The sequence below is a fragment of the Geospiza fortis genome, unplaced genomic scaffold, assembly GCF_000277835.1.
Source record: "Geospiza fortis unplaced genomic scaffold, GeoFor_1.0 scaffold18, whole genome shotgun sequence".
Lineage (NCBI taxonomy): Eukaryota > Metazoa > Chordata > Aves > Passeriformes > Thraupidae > Geospiza > Geospiza fortis.
Window position 1 is genome coordinate 1,340,970 of NW_005054445.1, and position 15,097 is coordinate 1,356,066.

The window sequence follows — 15,097 nt, forward strand, 5'->3', positions numbered from 1 at the left end:
GGCACATCCAGCTCGGGATAGGGAGCGGGGCCAGGGCACATCCAGCTCGGGATAGGGAGCGGGGCCAGGGCACATCCAGCTCGGGGCAGGGAGTGGGGTCAGGGCACATCCAGCTCGGGGCAGGGAACGGGGCCAGGGCACATCCAGCTCGGGGCAGAGAGCCCAGCACGGTGCACGGCTGCTCAGAGGCGTTCATTGGCCTTCACTGGCCTTGTCCTCGCTGAGGCCCCGAGTGCTGAGCAGCTGCGGGGATCGGGAGCGGAGCCCTCGTAGTGGTGAGGCAGCAAGGAAGGTGAAAGGTACCCCGCAAGGTTTTGCCTTTCATCACATTAAGCTGTGAGCAGAATGTGCAGATAAGCAGGGGTGGTTATGGCCGTGGCCATCTGCAGTGGCTCAGTGCCACAGGCCAGGTGAGCCAGTGCCTCTCTGGTCCCTGATCCCAGCTCAGGCTGGTGCAGCAGGCAGGGACAGCCCCTTGGAAGGAGGAAATGCTGCTGCTTTTTGCAGCAGGGTGGTCACGGTTACCCCACTTCTCCAGCACACTGAGCACGTCTCGTTGCCCAGAAGACACAGGCATTTTCACACATCCCAATTTTAAACAGACTCCCCAGACACCCAAATGCAAACTTACTGCCCTTGCTTTGGCAACAGGTGCTGGTGAGAAAAAGTCATTTCTTTGATTCTCCTGCACTTAGGTCTCACCTGTGGATTTTCAAGCAGCTGTAAATTCCTGTTCTTTTCATTCATCTCCCTAAAATAGGGCAAAGCATAAGATAGTCAGGTCTACACTTAGCGGGTTCAGTTTTCCTGACACACAGATCCTGGGCTGCGTTAAAATTAAACTTTGAAGACCACTGTGGGCAACCCAAAATGTAAGACAGCCTGCTGCAGGCCTGAAATAATTCTACCACAAGGCACAAGTTGGAGAACAACCAGTACCTTGTGCATGTAGAGATTTGATTAAAAGCTACTGAAATACATGGAATAGTATTTCCCATGTCCTGCCCCTCACCTGCTCTGATGTCCCTGCAGTGCCTGCAGCTGCTCCCCCTCCAGAAGGAACAGAAGGTGGGAAGTGCAGGGCACTGTTAACAGATTTATCTGAGGATTACACTGTGGCCATTCTGGGGGTCAGTTTTGTTCTCCTGAATCTCCTGTTTGTGACACCAGTGCTCAGGGCTCAGCCTTGGTCTGGCCCAAGCTGAGCAGCCCAAAAACAAGGTACCCCACTCCTGGAAAGCCTGGCTTTGCATTCCCACCTGTGTTCTGTTCTGGCTGGCCAGGAGTTGGTCACGCCCAGCTCAGAACAGTCTCTCCTGTCACAGGGTTTCAGACAAAACCAAAAACCACTTCCATGTTACAGTCTAGGCCTCGTGCCTGGGGTAGCTCTAAAACCAAGCAAACATTGAACAGTTTTTTAAGTTGCTGCACAGCAGCAGCATTTTATTGGTGTTTTGGAGACAGCTTGTGCAAAGAGAGGTGTTTGAACAATACTTCTGTTAGAATAGTCTCTCTTCAGAAAGCTGCTTTTAAAAAATGGCAGTCTAATTCAAGGGTAGCAAAGTTCACAGCAGGAGTCTGAACCATGGAAAATGTTACAGACTTGTCCCCAGTTCAGAAATGGGATTCACAGTGAGTGCATCCTGTCTTTTTCTTTAGGAAAAGACCTTAGTGATTCATTCTATGAATCTCTGTTTGTTTAAAAAGCTTAGGTTCAGTAGAACACAAAAGGTTTATTTCTGAGTTTCTCTAGTTGGACTAAAATGATTTCCTTATTCTCTTCCTTTTTGCCTTTTTGAATACTGGTACTCTTAGCCAAGACCCCAGCAGGTTTAAACTGGCACAGCTTCACTGGACCTGATGTGCTGTAGCAGAGCCACAATGCTCGAGAGGCTGCCAGAACAGTGCTGCTAGAAAAGGCTCGCTCACTGCAATTCAAAACTCAGACTTGGAGAACACAGCTTTTTGAAGCTGTAAGCAAGCCTTGAAGTATTTTTGATCTTTAGGAAATCAGCTGTTTCACATTTCCCTGCACCGTTTCCCCCAGTGTTCATCAGCTTTTCCATGTTGTGTTCTGTTCCAGACCTTCACTGGGAGTTTTGTCTACTACATCCAGCCAGTGCTCCCAGAGGACATTGTCAAAGCAGTCCTGGAGAAAATAGGCTATGTTGCAACTACAGCAACAGAGTTTTCACTTGTCAAAAAGAGAAACAATGAGGAAACAAAGCAGACTGCATTTGAGATATTCCTGGCAAGAATCGAGTGTGAGGCCATCCTGGAGATGACAAATGAAGAAGCACATGGCAGTTTGGAGAAGAGCCTGCAGCAGAGACCACAAACACGTCGGCATCGAGGAGAGGAGGATGAGGAGCATCGCACGCCCCAGAGAGGAGACACTGAAAGCCCGGGAAATGAAGGGAGCAGTGAGACACCTTTGTGCCTTGCCCCCCAGCAGAAGGGTTCAGTTCCCTGTGCTGCATCCTTTGGAGCTGCTGGGAATGTGAGGCTCACAGGGGCTGTGGCTCAGTCAGCAGCTGCTGCATCCCCCAGCAGCCCCCAGCAGCACCAGAGGCAAAGCATCGACCCCGCGCACCTGCCGGGCAAGGGCTGCGACAGCGAGGACTTCCTGATCCAATACAGTGACATTGTCATAGCACAAACACCCATCTTCAGCGAGAGCCTCTCTCCAAAGGCTTTGGGGAAGGAGCCAAGAGCCAGGCTGAGTGAGGAGCGTGCCTTGGCAGGGGCTGCAGAGCTGGCTGCACGGGCGCTGGGGCCTGCACCTCTGTCCCCGGGAGCCAGCGGCCCCCCAGCCTTTGCCATGTTTGCTGACAGCTCCTGTGACAGCAAAACCACCTTGGAGTTTGAAGCTCCAGGAGTCCCAGAAGGATCAATTGAAGCAGAAATTAATGATGCCATAAATTGCATAGACCCAGCCCCTGGTGATGAGCCCACTGAGCTGAAGTCTCTGCCCTACAAGGACTTTGCCTCTGCCCAAAACTGCAGGGTCCCTAGGGAAGAGGACGTTTGTGAGCTGTCTTTAACCTTCACAGAACTGCAGATCAAGGATGCTCAGGAAGAACTTATGTATCCAATAGAGGAAAGTGGCCAGCCTGAGGCAGTGGCCTATGCAGGATCAAGTGACAGGCACGTTAGAGAATTCAGTTGCTCCCAAATAAAACATACATACCTGACTGATGCTGACCTGCACAAGACAGCAGCATCACACCCTGAGCCACCTTCAGGTCTGTGCTGTACTGCTGGGCACACAGCGGATGCCACTGCTGGTTCTGACAGCAAGAGACTGTTCATGGATCCTGCTAAGGGACACCCAGCTTCTGAGTGCTTCAGGCACATCAGAGAGCCCCCCAACCTCACCTACATCCCCCCCCAGAGCATCGATGTGCAGCCCTCACATGGGGGCAGGAGGGCCCTGGGGCAGCCTGCAGGTGACTCTGCTGGAGGCAGGGAAGGGAAGCTGGAGCACTGCAATTCCCAGGAGCCTGAGAGCCAGGAGCCTTATGTCATCATTGACAGAACGGAGCAGGCAGCACTGAGCCATCACACCTGAGTCTGTAGTGCTTTATAGTCATCCCCTGGGGGACTGTCCTCTCACCTGTGGCCTCGATCCTGTTGTCAGGGAGATGATCAGCTCTGTCACAACAGTTCTAACAAAACCCAAACCACATCCCTGCCTTGGGACAGTAAATAGCAGCAGTTACACAAATTCCTAATGGTTCCTTTCGCAAGGAAACCTGAATGGTCACCTTTTTAAAGGGTAGGCAAACTTCTCTAAATTTAAATCCATTTAATTCATCAGTCAGATTCCTTCTGGCTGTTCTTAATGCCAGACAGGTTCCTTCAGCTGGGCATCCTACTTCTCTTTTTTCCCTTCACAGACCTATTCCTGGAATACTCTTCCAGTATTCCAGGTAAATTCTGCTAAACTGGAAGAAGTTTAGAAATGCCTTACTGGACTGTACTCCTTAACTCTCTGCATTCCTTTGAAGCTGTGTCTGAGCTAATCTTCCTCCTGACTTCAGTTGAAAACAGGTTTAGAAAGTTTGATAACATTCCTTTAGCTTTAAAGAGGGAAACAGCTCTGTGAACACTTGGTTTTGTAGAGGCACTGACTTGTGTCATAGGTTTTATAGCTAACCAATATATAATAACCTTTTGTTACCAAAGTATTTTGTGGCCACCACCACAATTTCCAAGAGAAGCCTTGAGCACTGTAACTGTTCACTGCCACCAGCAGAGAGGTCCAGCTACAGCTGCCATTTCCCTTGCCCCTGCTCCTGACACTTAATTCTGCACAGAATCTTTCTGCAGGCCAGTTCATCTCACTAAAATGAAGAGGAAAAAAAATCTCATTCTTCACCATTTTAATGGCAGGAAAAAAATCTGCTCAGAGAAGGATCCCAGTGAGCAGCAGAGGCAGGATCAGGGATATCCTGCAGGTGGGAGTGCTGTGTGGAAAGCTCAGGATCAGCTGGAAGCTGGGATCCCAGCACTGAGAGCCTGTGTCACACACAGCTCTGAACTCATTTAGGAAAGCACACTGCTGCTGTGCTTAGGCACAGTCTGCAGTGCTGTTTGTACAAATACCTCCAGGGGATGTCAGAGGGTGGTGCCCAGCAGCAGGACAGAGAGCAATGCCCATAAGCTAAACCACAAAAAATTTCACCCCAACATGAGGAAGAACTTGTTTTCCTGGAGGGGGCAGAGTCCTGGAGCTGATGCCCAGGGAGGCTGTGGAATCTCCCTCTGGGACATTCCAAACCTACCTGGATATGTTCCTGTGTCACCTGCTCTAGGTGACCCTGCCTGGACAGGGCTTGCACTGGGTGACCTCCAGAGCTCCCTTCCAGCCCTAAAAATTCTGGGATTCTATGATACACTTGTTACCTAGAAAGACACTTCAATACTGCTTCAAGTAGCTTTTTCAGTAGCACTGAAATGTGTGCTGGTTTGGGCTGGGGTGGAGTTAATTTTCTTCACAGTGGCTAATATGGAGCTCAGTTCTAAATGCTAAAAAATGCCTTTCATGTACAGTTAAAATATTAGCTGAAACTAATTTTGTATTAATTGCTTATAATTGACTTTCCCAGAAAAAAATCAGAGGAGCACACATGGATTAGACTAGAAAAACCTCAGGAACTAAAACATAAAAGATTTGCTTTTTGAAGAACTAATGGTTGAAACTCTGTCATCCCCTGATTCCAGCAGTGTAGGAGAAACAGAATTTGCTCAAGGTAACACCAGGGGACAGGACTGCCTCAGCTCTGGGTGTGCTGTGAGAAATGGGTGTTAGGAACAAACAGCGTTCACAGGGCTGGGTCCTGACAAGGAACAGTGGCAACCTTTGGGTGTAAGATTCTCTGTACTAAACCATAAAGTGACATTTTCTGTGCTGTGCAAAATGTACGTCCATAGTGAAATTAGAATTAAGAAAAAACTGCAGATGACTGAGCTTCAAACATATAGAACCATTTCCAAAGAAATTGTTCTTTTGGACTCTTAGAGAAGTAAAAGTTTTGAAAGGTTAACAGAAGGTATCAAGAATAGCTGGTACCCCCCCTACAAAGAAGCTGCAAGAAGTAAGATAATTATTTAGCATACAAAATCTTACTTTTAAGCTAGAATTTTAAAAGTTTACATCAGAGCAGTAGAATAGCATTCCTGGAATCACAAGCTTGAGTACCAGCTTAGTACTTCACTGGGAAATGCTCTCTCTGTGCACTTACTGTTATTAAGTTGCATTTAGAACTTATATTATTTAGAAAAGAAGCAGCTGATCAGATGGGAATTACTGGACAGGAGCTGCAGTCCCTGACTGGGTGTGGTTCTTCCGGTGCAGTGGGTTTTAGGCAAACCACAGCCCTACAAAAGCAGCACCAGCAGATAGTGTTGAAAAGCTACATAACTGAATGTTTCTATCCTGCACAAAGTGCCTGCCAAATGTCTGTACAAAGTGATCAAAGTGCTGTTGAAGCCTTGCTTGTTCCACCTAAACCAACCAAAACCAGTAGGGGAAAAATACATTCTGTACCTGTGGGATCATTCCCCTAAAACTGCCCAGAAAATCAATGTGAGAGCAGTCTGAGTGCTGCAGTGAAAGGATTCCCTTGAGGGCAGCACTCAGAAGGTAAAGCACAAGTGAAGGGCAGCTCAGCACTTCCTTTGACAGGTCCAAGAATGAAACCCCCACTGGTTTTCTGTACTCTCCAAGTACTTACAGGTCATAATAAACTGATCATAAACCCAAAAAACCCACCTGTGTTTTTCTTTATAAAAAGAAGTAAAATCAAAGAATGCAAACCAGTTAAGAAATCAAATAATTCTAGGATGTTTTTAGAAACATTTGAAAAGAATAATAAACAGTCCCATGCACCCTGTGTTTTCACTGTTCCTCAGCTCAGCCAGAGCAGGGCTGGGGTTCTCATGAACACAAATAAAATAAGCTCTCTATAAAAAGCTAGCTGAAAAAGACCCTCAGGGCCAGTCTGCAATCACTTACAAAAACTCTGGGTTTTTAAAATTTTTTTGCACTGAATTCAGTGGGATTACTAGTGCACAGTTCTCTTCAGAACTAAGCTATATTGTGAGCAGAAAGAACTTCCTGGATTCAATGAAGTTGCATTAATGTGGGCAGGATTAGAGCAAAACACCATTTCAAACTGGCAAGATCTGCTTAACAAAGCTACTTTAACTAGATGCACTTCATTTGCTGCCTCTAATAATAAAATAATGAACATCCCACCTGTGGTATGAAGTGTGTAAACCCTGGGGCAGGAAGGAGTCAGTGTCTTGCTGTGCCTCAGGCACCTGAAGGCCACTCTGGAAAGGGGAACAAAGGAGCAGAGGGTAGGGCAGCACCTTCCTGGAGCCAGACTGCTGCTCAGGTCCGTGGTGCCCACGCAGCACAGGAGCACGAGCGGGCAAAGCCAGAGGGGCACTGAGACCACCCAGGCCTCAGAATGCCCTGACTGCTGCCAGGGAGGCTCCACCCGAGGGCTCTGCATGGCCCTCAGAGCTAGAGCTGACAGGAGGAATCATTTCCCTGGGGAGGGATACAGCTCTTCCCATGCTAAATGGAATGTCTGCAAGCCTCTGAACCTTTTGTTTGCTGGGTACCAAGGGATCAAGAATGAACACTGACCTGACCATGGACATCAAAATTCCAACAATCCAGCCTCATTGCTGTGAGATCTCTCCACTACCTACTCTTACCCTTGCCTTCCATACTTTGTACTATTTTTGTACCTGAATAGAAAACCCAAAGAGCTGCACCCCTCCTCCCTACTGCTATTCAGTTGTTAGAAAATCACAGAATTGTGAGGTTGGAAGGTTGGAGGTCTTTGTGTCCAGCCTGTTCCCAGCACTGTGACCCAGCCGGGAGCACCGAGTGCCACCCCCAGACCTGCCCGGGAGCCGCAGGGGCAGCGTGGCTGCAGTGCAGGGGCACCCAGCCAGCCTGGCCAGGGCCCTCAGCAGAGCCTTCCCATTCCTGCCCAACGGCTGTCACCCAGTTAGCTGAGGGTCAGCTCAGTGCCCTCCTCCAGACCACCAGAAAAGGTTAAACAGGGCTGTTCCCAGCATGGATCCCAGGGGATCCCAGACCTGCCCGGGAGCCGCAGGGGCAGCGTGGCTGCAGTGCAGGGACACCCAGCCAGCCTGGCCAGGGCCCTCAGCAGAGCCTTCCCATTCCTGCCCAACGGCTGTCACCCAGTTAGCTGAGGGTCAGCTCAGTGCCCTCCTCCAGACCACCAGAAAAGGTTAAACAGGGCTGTTCCCAGCATGGATCCCAGGGGATCCCATTCCCACCACCCTGGGCCCAGCCAGCAGCCTGGTGCCATCCCAGCCAAGCTGGGGCTGCAGCTTCTCCAGGAGATGCCATGGGAGAGGGGCCCAAAGGATCTGCTGAGCTCCAGGGAGACACATCCACAGCCTTTCCCTCACCAGGAGGGGCACCTGGCTGGGGAAGATGAGGTGGGCCAGGCAGAACCTGCCCCTCCTAAACCGAGACTGGCAGGGGCTGATTGCGGGGTGATCCCATTGTTGGTGAGCCTGTGGTTGGTGAGCCTGTGGTTGGTGATCTTGGGGTGATGCCATGGCTGGTGATCCCATGGTGAGCCCGTGGTTGGTGATCTTGGGGTGATGCCATGGCTGGTGATCCCATGGTGAGCCCGTGGTTGGTGATCCCATGGTGAGCCCGTGGTTGGTGATCCTGTGGTTGGTGATCCCATGGTGAGCCCGTCCATGCCCTGTGCTCACACTCAGGATGATCTGCTGGGCCCCAGGGCCAGGCTGACAGCTCTCTACCTCCCTCGTACACACCCTGACCCTTTGGGTGTTGTTTCAGCCCAATTCACCCCAAGGGGGGCATTAAGAGAAACCTCAGGTGCCCTCCCTCAGAGGAACGTTGTAATAAACCATTTATTTCAAATTACAACAACAGGGTTGACTTGGGGGGGGGGTGGGGGGCAGGGAAAAAAAGGAAAGTTACTTCTAGGAAGCAGCAGTGAAGTGGGAAATGAGGAAAACAGCCATATTTTAGCTGAACAGAACTGACACAATAAAGCTGTTGGAAAACCTAAAAACACAAAGGGAATTGATTCACATTCTGTTCCTGATTGGTACCTGATCATTTCAGAGATGTAAGTCCACAGCGTTCTACAAAGCATAGTGCAAAAACAATACCTATTATATTTAAATATTAAAAATACCAACTCAGACTTCAGTAGATGATTTCTGATACAACAGTCACAGGCTTCTATAAACAGTGCTGTCTGTTAGCTGGGTTCAGTATTTGGTCCCGGTTTTCTTCATACTTCTCTATCATTTTCTGCATGTCATGGTCAGCTCCAATAACCTTGGAGAGAAGAGGATGAACACTGGCAATAGATGACACCATAAAACTTGGTTTCTTTTCAGCAGAACAGAACAGGACTACCAGTGCAGCCAAACTGGGATACTCCTATGGATTTGCCCATGCTGCTTTCTGCTGGGAATTTGGCATTCCCTGAAAAGCTCCACGGCTGATCCTGCAAGCAATCCCAGTGAACAGCCCCTCAAATTCCACTGCAGAGAGGGCAGACCCCACTATTGTGCTACACACCAACAGCTATCACGTTTGTCTGAGGTTGTCCTTCCCCAAAAGCTATCAGAAAAGCAGATTTATTTACTTTTACCACTAAACAATGCTCCTATTATTTGGAAAGCACAACACCCCCACATGCCTAATTGGTTATAATAAAAATAATACTCACAAGTACTGGGCAGGACACTTCAAACAGTGCACGTTTAATGAGCCACTCTTCATAGAGTTCATGAATAGCTTCTAAATATTCCTAGAAAAGAGGCACTGGAATAATACAAATGCCCAGGGATGACACACACATTGCAATCTTTATCCATTGGGAAGTAGTTAAGAGACACATATGAAAGCCAGCAACACATATTTCCACTAACAAAAAATAAAAACCATCAGAAGGTTTTTGAGAAAAATTAATTCCCAGTACAAAGTTTAACTCCAGGAAGACCTCAAAGACACAGCTTACAGGAGCACAGGGCTCTCAGCTCCTTTTAAGATCAAGCAACCGTGATTCTCTCCCACAGGTAAAATGTGGTTCAAGATTTTACAGAAAAAATATACAACAAAGTAAGGACAAAAAGGGCAAGGCTGCAAAGAATATGTATGGGAGGCACTTTCTGTGTCAGTACATTTCCCTAGAATTCCCAGTTCACTTTCTGATAACTCAATTTCCTCTAAAAGCTCTCCTGCCTGTCATAAACTGGCTTTTTTCTTCATGGAGACCACTTCACATTGCTCATTCATAACTGCTCTCCTCTTCTTCAGCAGAGCTGCAAAATAATGCAAGGGCTCTTCAAATCCACTACAAGAGGATTTATTCTCAAAATTTCAATGGCCCAAAATTTAGCTCTTTGCACAGATCTTCAACTGATGATTGCTTCTCCTGAGCCACCCACCCTGGGCTGCATTCATGTCTGGTCAGGCTCCTTTAGAAGCCTTGTGGCACGAGGGGCCGTGCTGTGAACTGGCACAGAAATCACTGTTCCACCAGCACAGCTTGTTTTAAAGCAGATTCCCAAGCTCACAGTTTTCAAGGAGCTGCTTCCTTTCAGCCACTGCAGGGACACTTTTCATGCACAAACGTCCTGGAGGGAGCAGACAGCAAAATGCCCACAGAAACCTCAGCACCTGCAAGGCCAGGCACCCATGCTACACCTGGGTGCTTTTGTGCCATTTCATGGTACAGAGGCAATTGGCTTTTACATCCTAGAGAAGATTACCAGTTGATTAATGCTGCACCTAAAGTCAGCTACAGCAGAACACCTGGGAGAGTCAGCATGCATGACAGATCATTTTTAAAAAATAAATTTAAATTCAGTATTCAGGGTTTAGTTTGCAGTGGAAACAGCTGCATCACATTCTGGCAATATACTCAGGATACAATTTTAGTATTTAGATTGGAATTGTTCTGTTTTCAAAGCTCCTTGTAAGCACATGTATCAGAGGAACTCCTTACCAGAGGAATGACTTTTTCCTCTTCCCTGCATCTTGTCTTTAGCCTCTCATAACAAACTTCAGGAGATGTCTGCAAATAAACTGCAGGAACAAAAATGTTAATAGTTATGTTCAAGGATCAGCTTTAAAAGCAAATAAGAAACTCACTTCACAAACTACAGAAGGGAAGGATCCTGGCTTGGGTACCACCACTGGACCTCCTCTCACCCAACCCATGAACCACCCACAAACCCAAGCTGTCTGATGGTGGCCACTTTCATACTGAATAATGTGATTATTTATGACCCAAGAAACAAGAATTATTTTCTTCTCCCAGAAAAGAAACCCACCCACAAACACAGCCCTCCAGGCCCATCAAGATGTTACCTATCAAATCAACTGAAACATCAGTGTTGTTCTGGATCCAGTCAAACCATTCACTTAGGACAGCATAATCCACCTCTGGCATTTTTCCACTGAACAAACACAAGAGGCATCACTCACTGAGCTGCATGCAGAGATCAACTCCAAACTCTCATTTTGCTCACCTGACCACAAGCCCTCCCCATTGACTCCAACACTTGTGAAAAGAAGCCCATGCAAATAGAATTCCACATAAACCATTGTTTATAAAACAGAAAGACCAAATCTTTTCCTTTTTTTAAAGTTCTCAATGGTATTTATTGCTCAGTATCAGCATCAGTTCAAATCTGTCCCAGGGCATGTCACCAGAAGGGCTGGATTTACTGAGCAGCACCAACAATTCCTTACAGAAGCCACAGTAAAAGGCAGCAGAAATATAATGTCCATGTGTCAATAAATTTATTCCCACTGTAAGAAATATTTGTGGAAAGAGTAGTGAAATACTCAATATGCTTAACTCTGAACTCTGAGCACAGAATGCTGGAGACAAATGTCCCAAAGCTATCTCAGCAACAACAATAAAGTATCAGACAACTCAAGTAAAAGGGAGTTACTGAGGACATGTTAAGAATCACATACTATGTTTTTATTAGTGTATCAATTTTCATTGATTACCATATTCCAGACTGTCAAATATTACTAATTTCACAGTATCCTCTCTGCAAAACTGGTGACAATAACACATACTCCATACTCTTTCCTATACACTTCTGCAATACAAAAAAATTTTAAGAAGATGGAGTTGGGAGGCTCCTGTGCTCCCCAGCTGAATGATTAAGACCAGTTAGGTCATTTTAAATAGGACTGAAGAAAAATATTCCACAGATTTCTAAACCAGTCCCCTGGCAACTTCCTTTGATCATTTCCAAAAATGAGCAAAAGTAATACAGATGTTTCCCTAAGTATGGAAAAAAAGCAAAATCCCTGTTTGTGCCACATCCCCTCTGGATCTGCCATGCAGAAATGGGTTAACACTGCTCACTGCTGCTCTTCCTGATAATCACAGCAATTCTGGGGAGCAGGGATCTACATCAGCCAAAGTCTTATTGTGCTGCTTTTCTCCAGGATAGATGGGGGAAATAGGAAGGCTGAAAGGAGCTGGAAATAAGAAAAACTTCACTGTTCTTACCCTGAAAGACAAATACATCCAAGTCAATTCTGCATTGACCTGCCCTACAGACAGCACATCTCTGCTTTTCCTAGGTAATCCTGGGAGGATTCTGGCTCAAGTTCCATAAAGATACAGGGTATATAAAAGGCACAAAATGGTTTTTACATTTCCAACGTTTGCTGGCATTTGGTTCCTACCAAGTCAGGTTTTTACTGCCTAAGTCCAACATGACCAGAGTGAGTTTCTACCCTAACCAAAGATGGACTCAGAGGGACAGTGAACTGCAGTGCTCACCTACAGCACACCCTGCACACCCCTGTGCAAACACTTAACACTCACCTAACACAGCCAGACTGACTCCGTTTTTATTGTGTCACAAAACAGCTACTTTCATACATTCCTCAATTATTCCTTCTTTTATTTATAATCCTTTTACATATTATTTTCTTTTGGCTTGCTGTTCATTCTATCAGCTGCCTTCTAGCTTGCTGTAACAAAACAAAGCAAATGCCTTTTTTCAACATTTAAAAAGTGCAAAACATCTTAGATGCCCTTAAAATTGTTATTATTAACTCACAGTGTTGCCACAAACAGATTTAGCCTCAGAGCAACCAAGTCTTTAAGAAAAAAAGCACTTTGTCTACAATGAAAAAAGAAGCCAGTAACTAAAAATGAGGATATTCCAGGCTGCTTGCACTGTGTGTGGACTGGGATGAATAAGAACTTCCAGAGGCTTCCCCATGGCAGAGAGGTGCTCGTGCAGCATGGGTGACACCTTGTGGCACAAACTGGGGTTTGTCACTGTTCCAGTCCCTCAAGGCCACTGAAAAACCCTCTGAAACCCATCTGTCACATACACTCCTCAACAGAAATTCAGCACTCCAAACAAACACACAAAACCCTGATTCCTGCACTATTTCAATTAGTTTGGGACAGGTGAGTTACACCTAGGGCAGTTAGGTGTAACTGTCATAATTGTTCTTTCTTTACTCACAGCCTACCAAGGCTTGCAGTCTATTTTGATCCTGTCAATCCTGATTCTGAGTAAGAGCACAGGACTTGAGACCCCTGGATGCCAGGCTGGCTAACACTGCCCAGTTCTCTACACTCTTATTCTTTCTGTCTTTGTGGTTTTTTACCTGGCCAGCATGTGTTTGATTCAAGCAGGATTTGGGTATTCAGCTGGAGAGCCAGTAACTTCAATAGATGGTGCCTAAATAGTACTGAGTCCTAAACACTCAGGAGCACTGCTGGGAAAGGTTTTCCAGAGTCCTGCAGGAGGTGGGCAGCACAGCCCATACCAGACACACTGCCACTCCAACACAGAACTGGCATGTTTCACAGGCCCCTTAAATGCACATTACCAAAGGAATTATCATTTGATTAGATATCTATTTAACATAATGAATCCAAGAAAGTAAAGCAGAAAACCACATGCCTACCTTCGATACAGGTTCTCCACAAAAATGTGTTTTGCACTGTGAATCGACCGCTCCATCATCCTTATGGGGGAAATCTGCAACACAGAACCTGACTCTGTACATCTTCATGCTTGTTTCTTTTCACACTCACATGGCACATATGAAATACAATTTTCAGATCTTGTGAGAAACAAACTTACTGGGAGGGTGGGAACCACAAAGCAAACAAGGCTCCTCATCTTACTCTGATTTGTTATGCAGACACCAGTTCAAGGCCAAGTGCTCAGCATTCAGCTGAGCAGGGGAAGGTAACTCAGGGTACAAAAAAGCAGCAATCCATTTGGGATCTGCAAGACAGTGGGAACTACTGCTCCCCAAAGTGCTGCTCCATCCCAAGCATTGCTGGGTCACAGCACACAGCTGACATCAGACACATTCAAGAAAGGAAACAGGACTTTTAAAAGAAGTGACTGCAGCTGACAGAGCCCTGCCTCAGCCAGCCCTGCACGTGTTCCACCAGCACTTCATGTTGGAGCAGGGAGATCCTCTGACACTCCTGGGCCTGGCAGAGCAACTTCTCACCCAGGCTTCTGCACATTAACAAAGCAAAAATGGCTCCAGCGAGGCTTAAATGACAAAAAAAGCGCAGAGGGAAATCCTCAGGAATTCTTGAATGAACTTCTTCTCCAAGAAAACAGTATTTCTATTGTCTTGGAAAAACACCTCTTCCAAAAACCTAATGATTATATGTGCCACTTTCATATTTGGCACTGCCAACAGTTTGTCCTGACACCAACTCAGAAAACAGAACATAAGAACAATCAGTAAAATAGAAGCATGGCATCTAAGACCAGGTCTTGTAATCAGGGAATGGAAGACAGCATAGAATGTAACAAAAGGTGTTTGAAGGAAAAATAATGTAGAAATCTTGATAAGAAGGTAGGATGTGAAATTTAATATTAAAAAAAAGAAAAAATTACAAGAAAGAAAGGATGTCAACCACCTGAAAAAGGAATAGAAAATGGTAGGGGAAGTATTTTGCATAAACAGAAGAAGCAAAGGTTAAATTTGTACTAGACAGCATGAAGCAGTACTATGAATTCTAACAAGAGATTACTTGGTGTTTGCCAAAGATTTGAAATAATGAAATTCCAGACAAGTCACTGACATGAAACGAGGAAGAGATTTGTGCAAGCCTAGCCCTGGAGGGTGTGCCCAAAGAGCAGCATCACTTTGGGGAAGTTGTGAGCAGGCAGGAGGCAGAGGTTTTACCCTAGAGCACACACCCAGCATATCAATGTGCACCACAGAAATTCCTACTCACTGCAGGAACAAAGAATCAATGCACACAGCATCCTAACTCTTGAATACAATGTTAAAAGGATTTAGCATTCATAACCACATCTAATTACTCGTAAAATTAAAAGAAGTTTCCTTACCATGGGCCTGGTGTGCTGCTCCAGCATGGTCAGCTGGACATAGGTCTGCAGAGTTATCCCCCACCTTGATGCATCCTGGTACATTAAGCCCTGGGGTCAGAGATGGAAGCAGGACAGATGGACATTTGTTAGGACAAACAGCACAACAGGGAGTTGGGTATTTAGGAAACTT

General features: G+C 46.3%; 2 protein-coding genes across 3 annotated transcripts in view; one reads left to right on the top strand and one right to left on the bottom strand.

Moving 5' to 3' along the window:
* The first annotated feature begins 1,592 nt into the window (after positions 1 to 1,592).
* On the top strand, positions 1,593 to 6,388 carry LOC115948608. The gene is made up of 2 exons (XM_031062322.1): positions 1,593 to 1,632; positions 2,007 to 6,388. The coding sequence occupies exons 1-2, from the start codon at positions 1,593 to 1,595 to the stop codon at positions 3,569 to 3,571; spliced, it is 1,605 nt and encodes a 534-aa protein (XP_030918182.1). The 3' UTR covers positions 3,572 to 6,388.
* A 2,037-nt stretch (positions 6,389 to 8,425) lies between these two features.
* The window catches only part of TK2 (thymidine kinase 2), an 11,210-nt gene continuing 4,538 nt past the window's right edge, over positions 8,426 to 15,097 (bottom strand). For both annotated transcript variants that reach the window (XM_014309651.2, XM_031062318.1), the window contains 6 exons: positions 14,926 to 15,015; positions 13,508 to 13,581; positions 10,919 to 11,007; positions 10,554 to 10,633; positions 9,273 to 9,353; positions 8,426 to 8,875 (listed from right to left, as the gene is read on the bottom strand). In XM_014309651.2, coding sequence (XP_014165126.1) covers positions 8,777 to 8,875; positions 9,273 to 9,353; positions 10,554 to 10,633; positions 10,919 to 11,007; positions 13,508 to 13,581; positions 14,926 to 15,009 — 507 coding nt within the window. In that variant the 5' untranslated portion in view covers positions 15,010 to 15,015 and the 3' untranslated portion in view covers positions 8,426 to 8,776. The remainder of the gene's footprint in view (positions 8,876 to 9,272; positions 9,354 to 10,553; positions 10,634 to 10,918; positions 11,008 to 13,507; positions 13,582 to 14,925; positions 15,016 to 15,097) is intronic.

Excerpts from the sequence above, each read along its gene's own strand:
- LOC115948608 (XM_031062322.1), top strand. The coding sequence starts at position 1,593 with ATGTTACAGACTTGTCCCCAGTTCAGAAATGGGATTCACA. Across the intron at positions 1,633-2,006 it reads GTTCAGAAATGGGATTCACA|GAAATCAGCTGTTTCACATT; the intron begins GTGAGTGCATCC and ends TTTGATCTTTAG.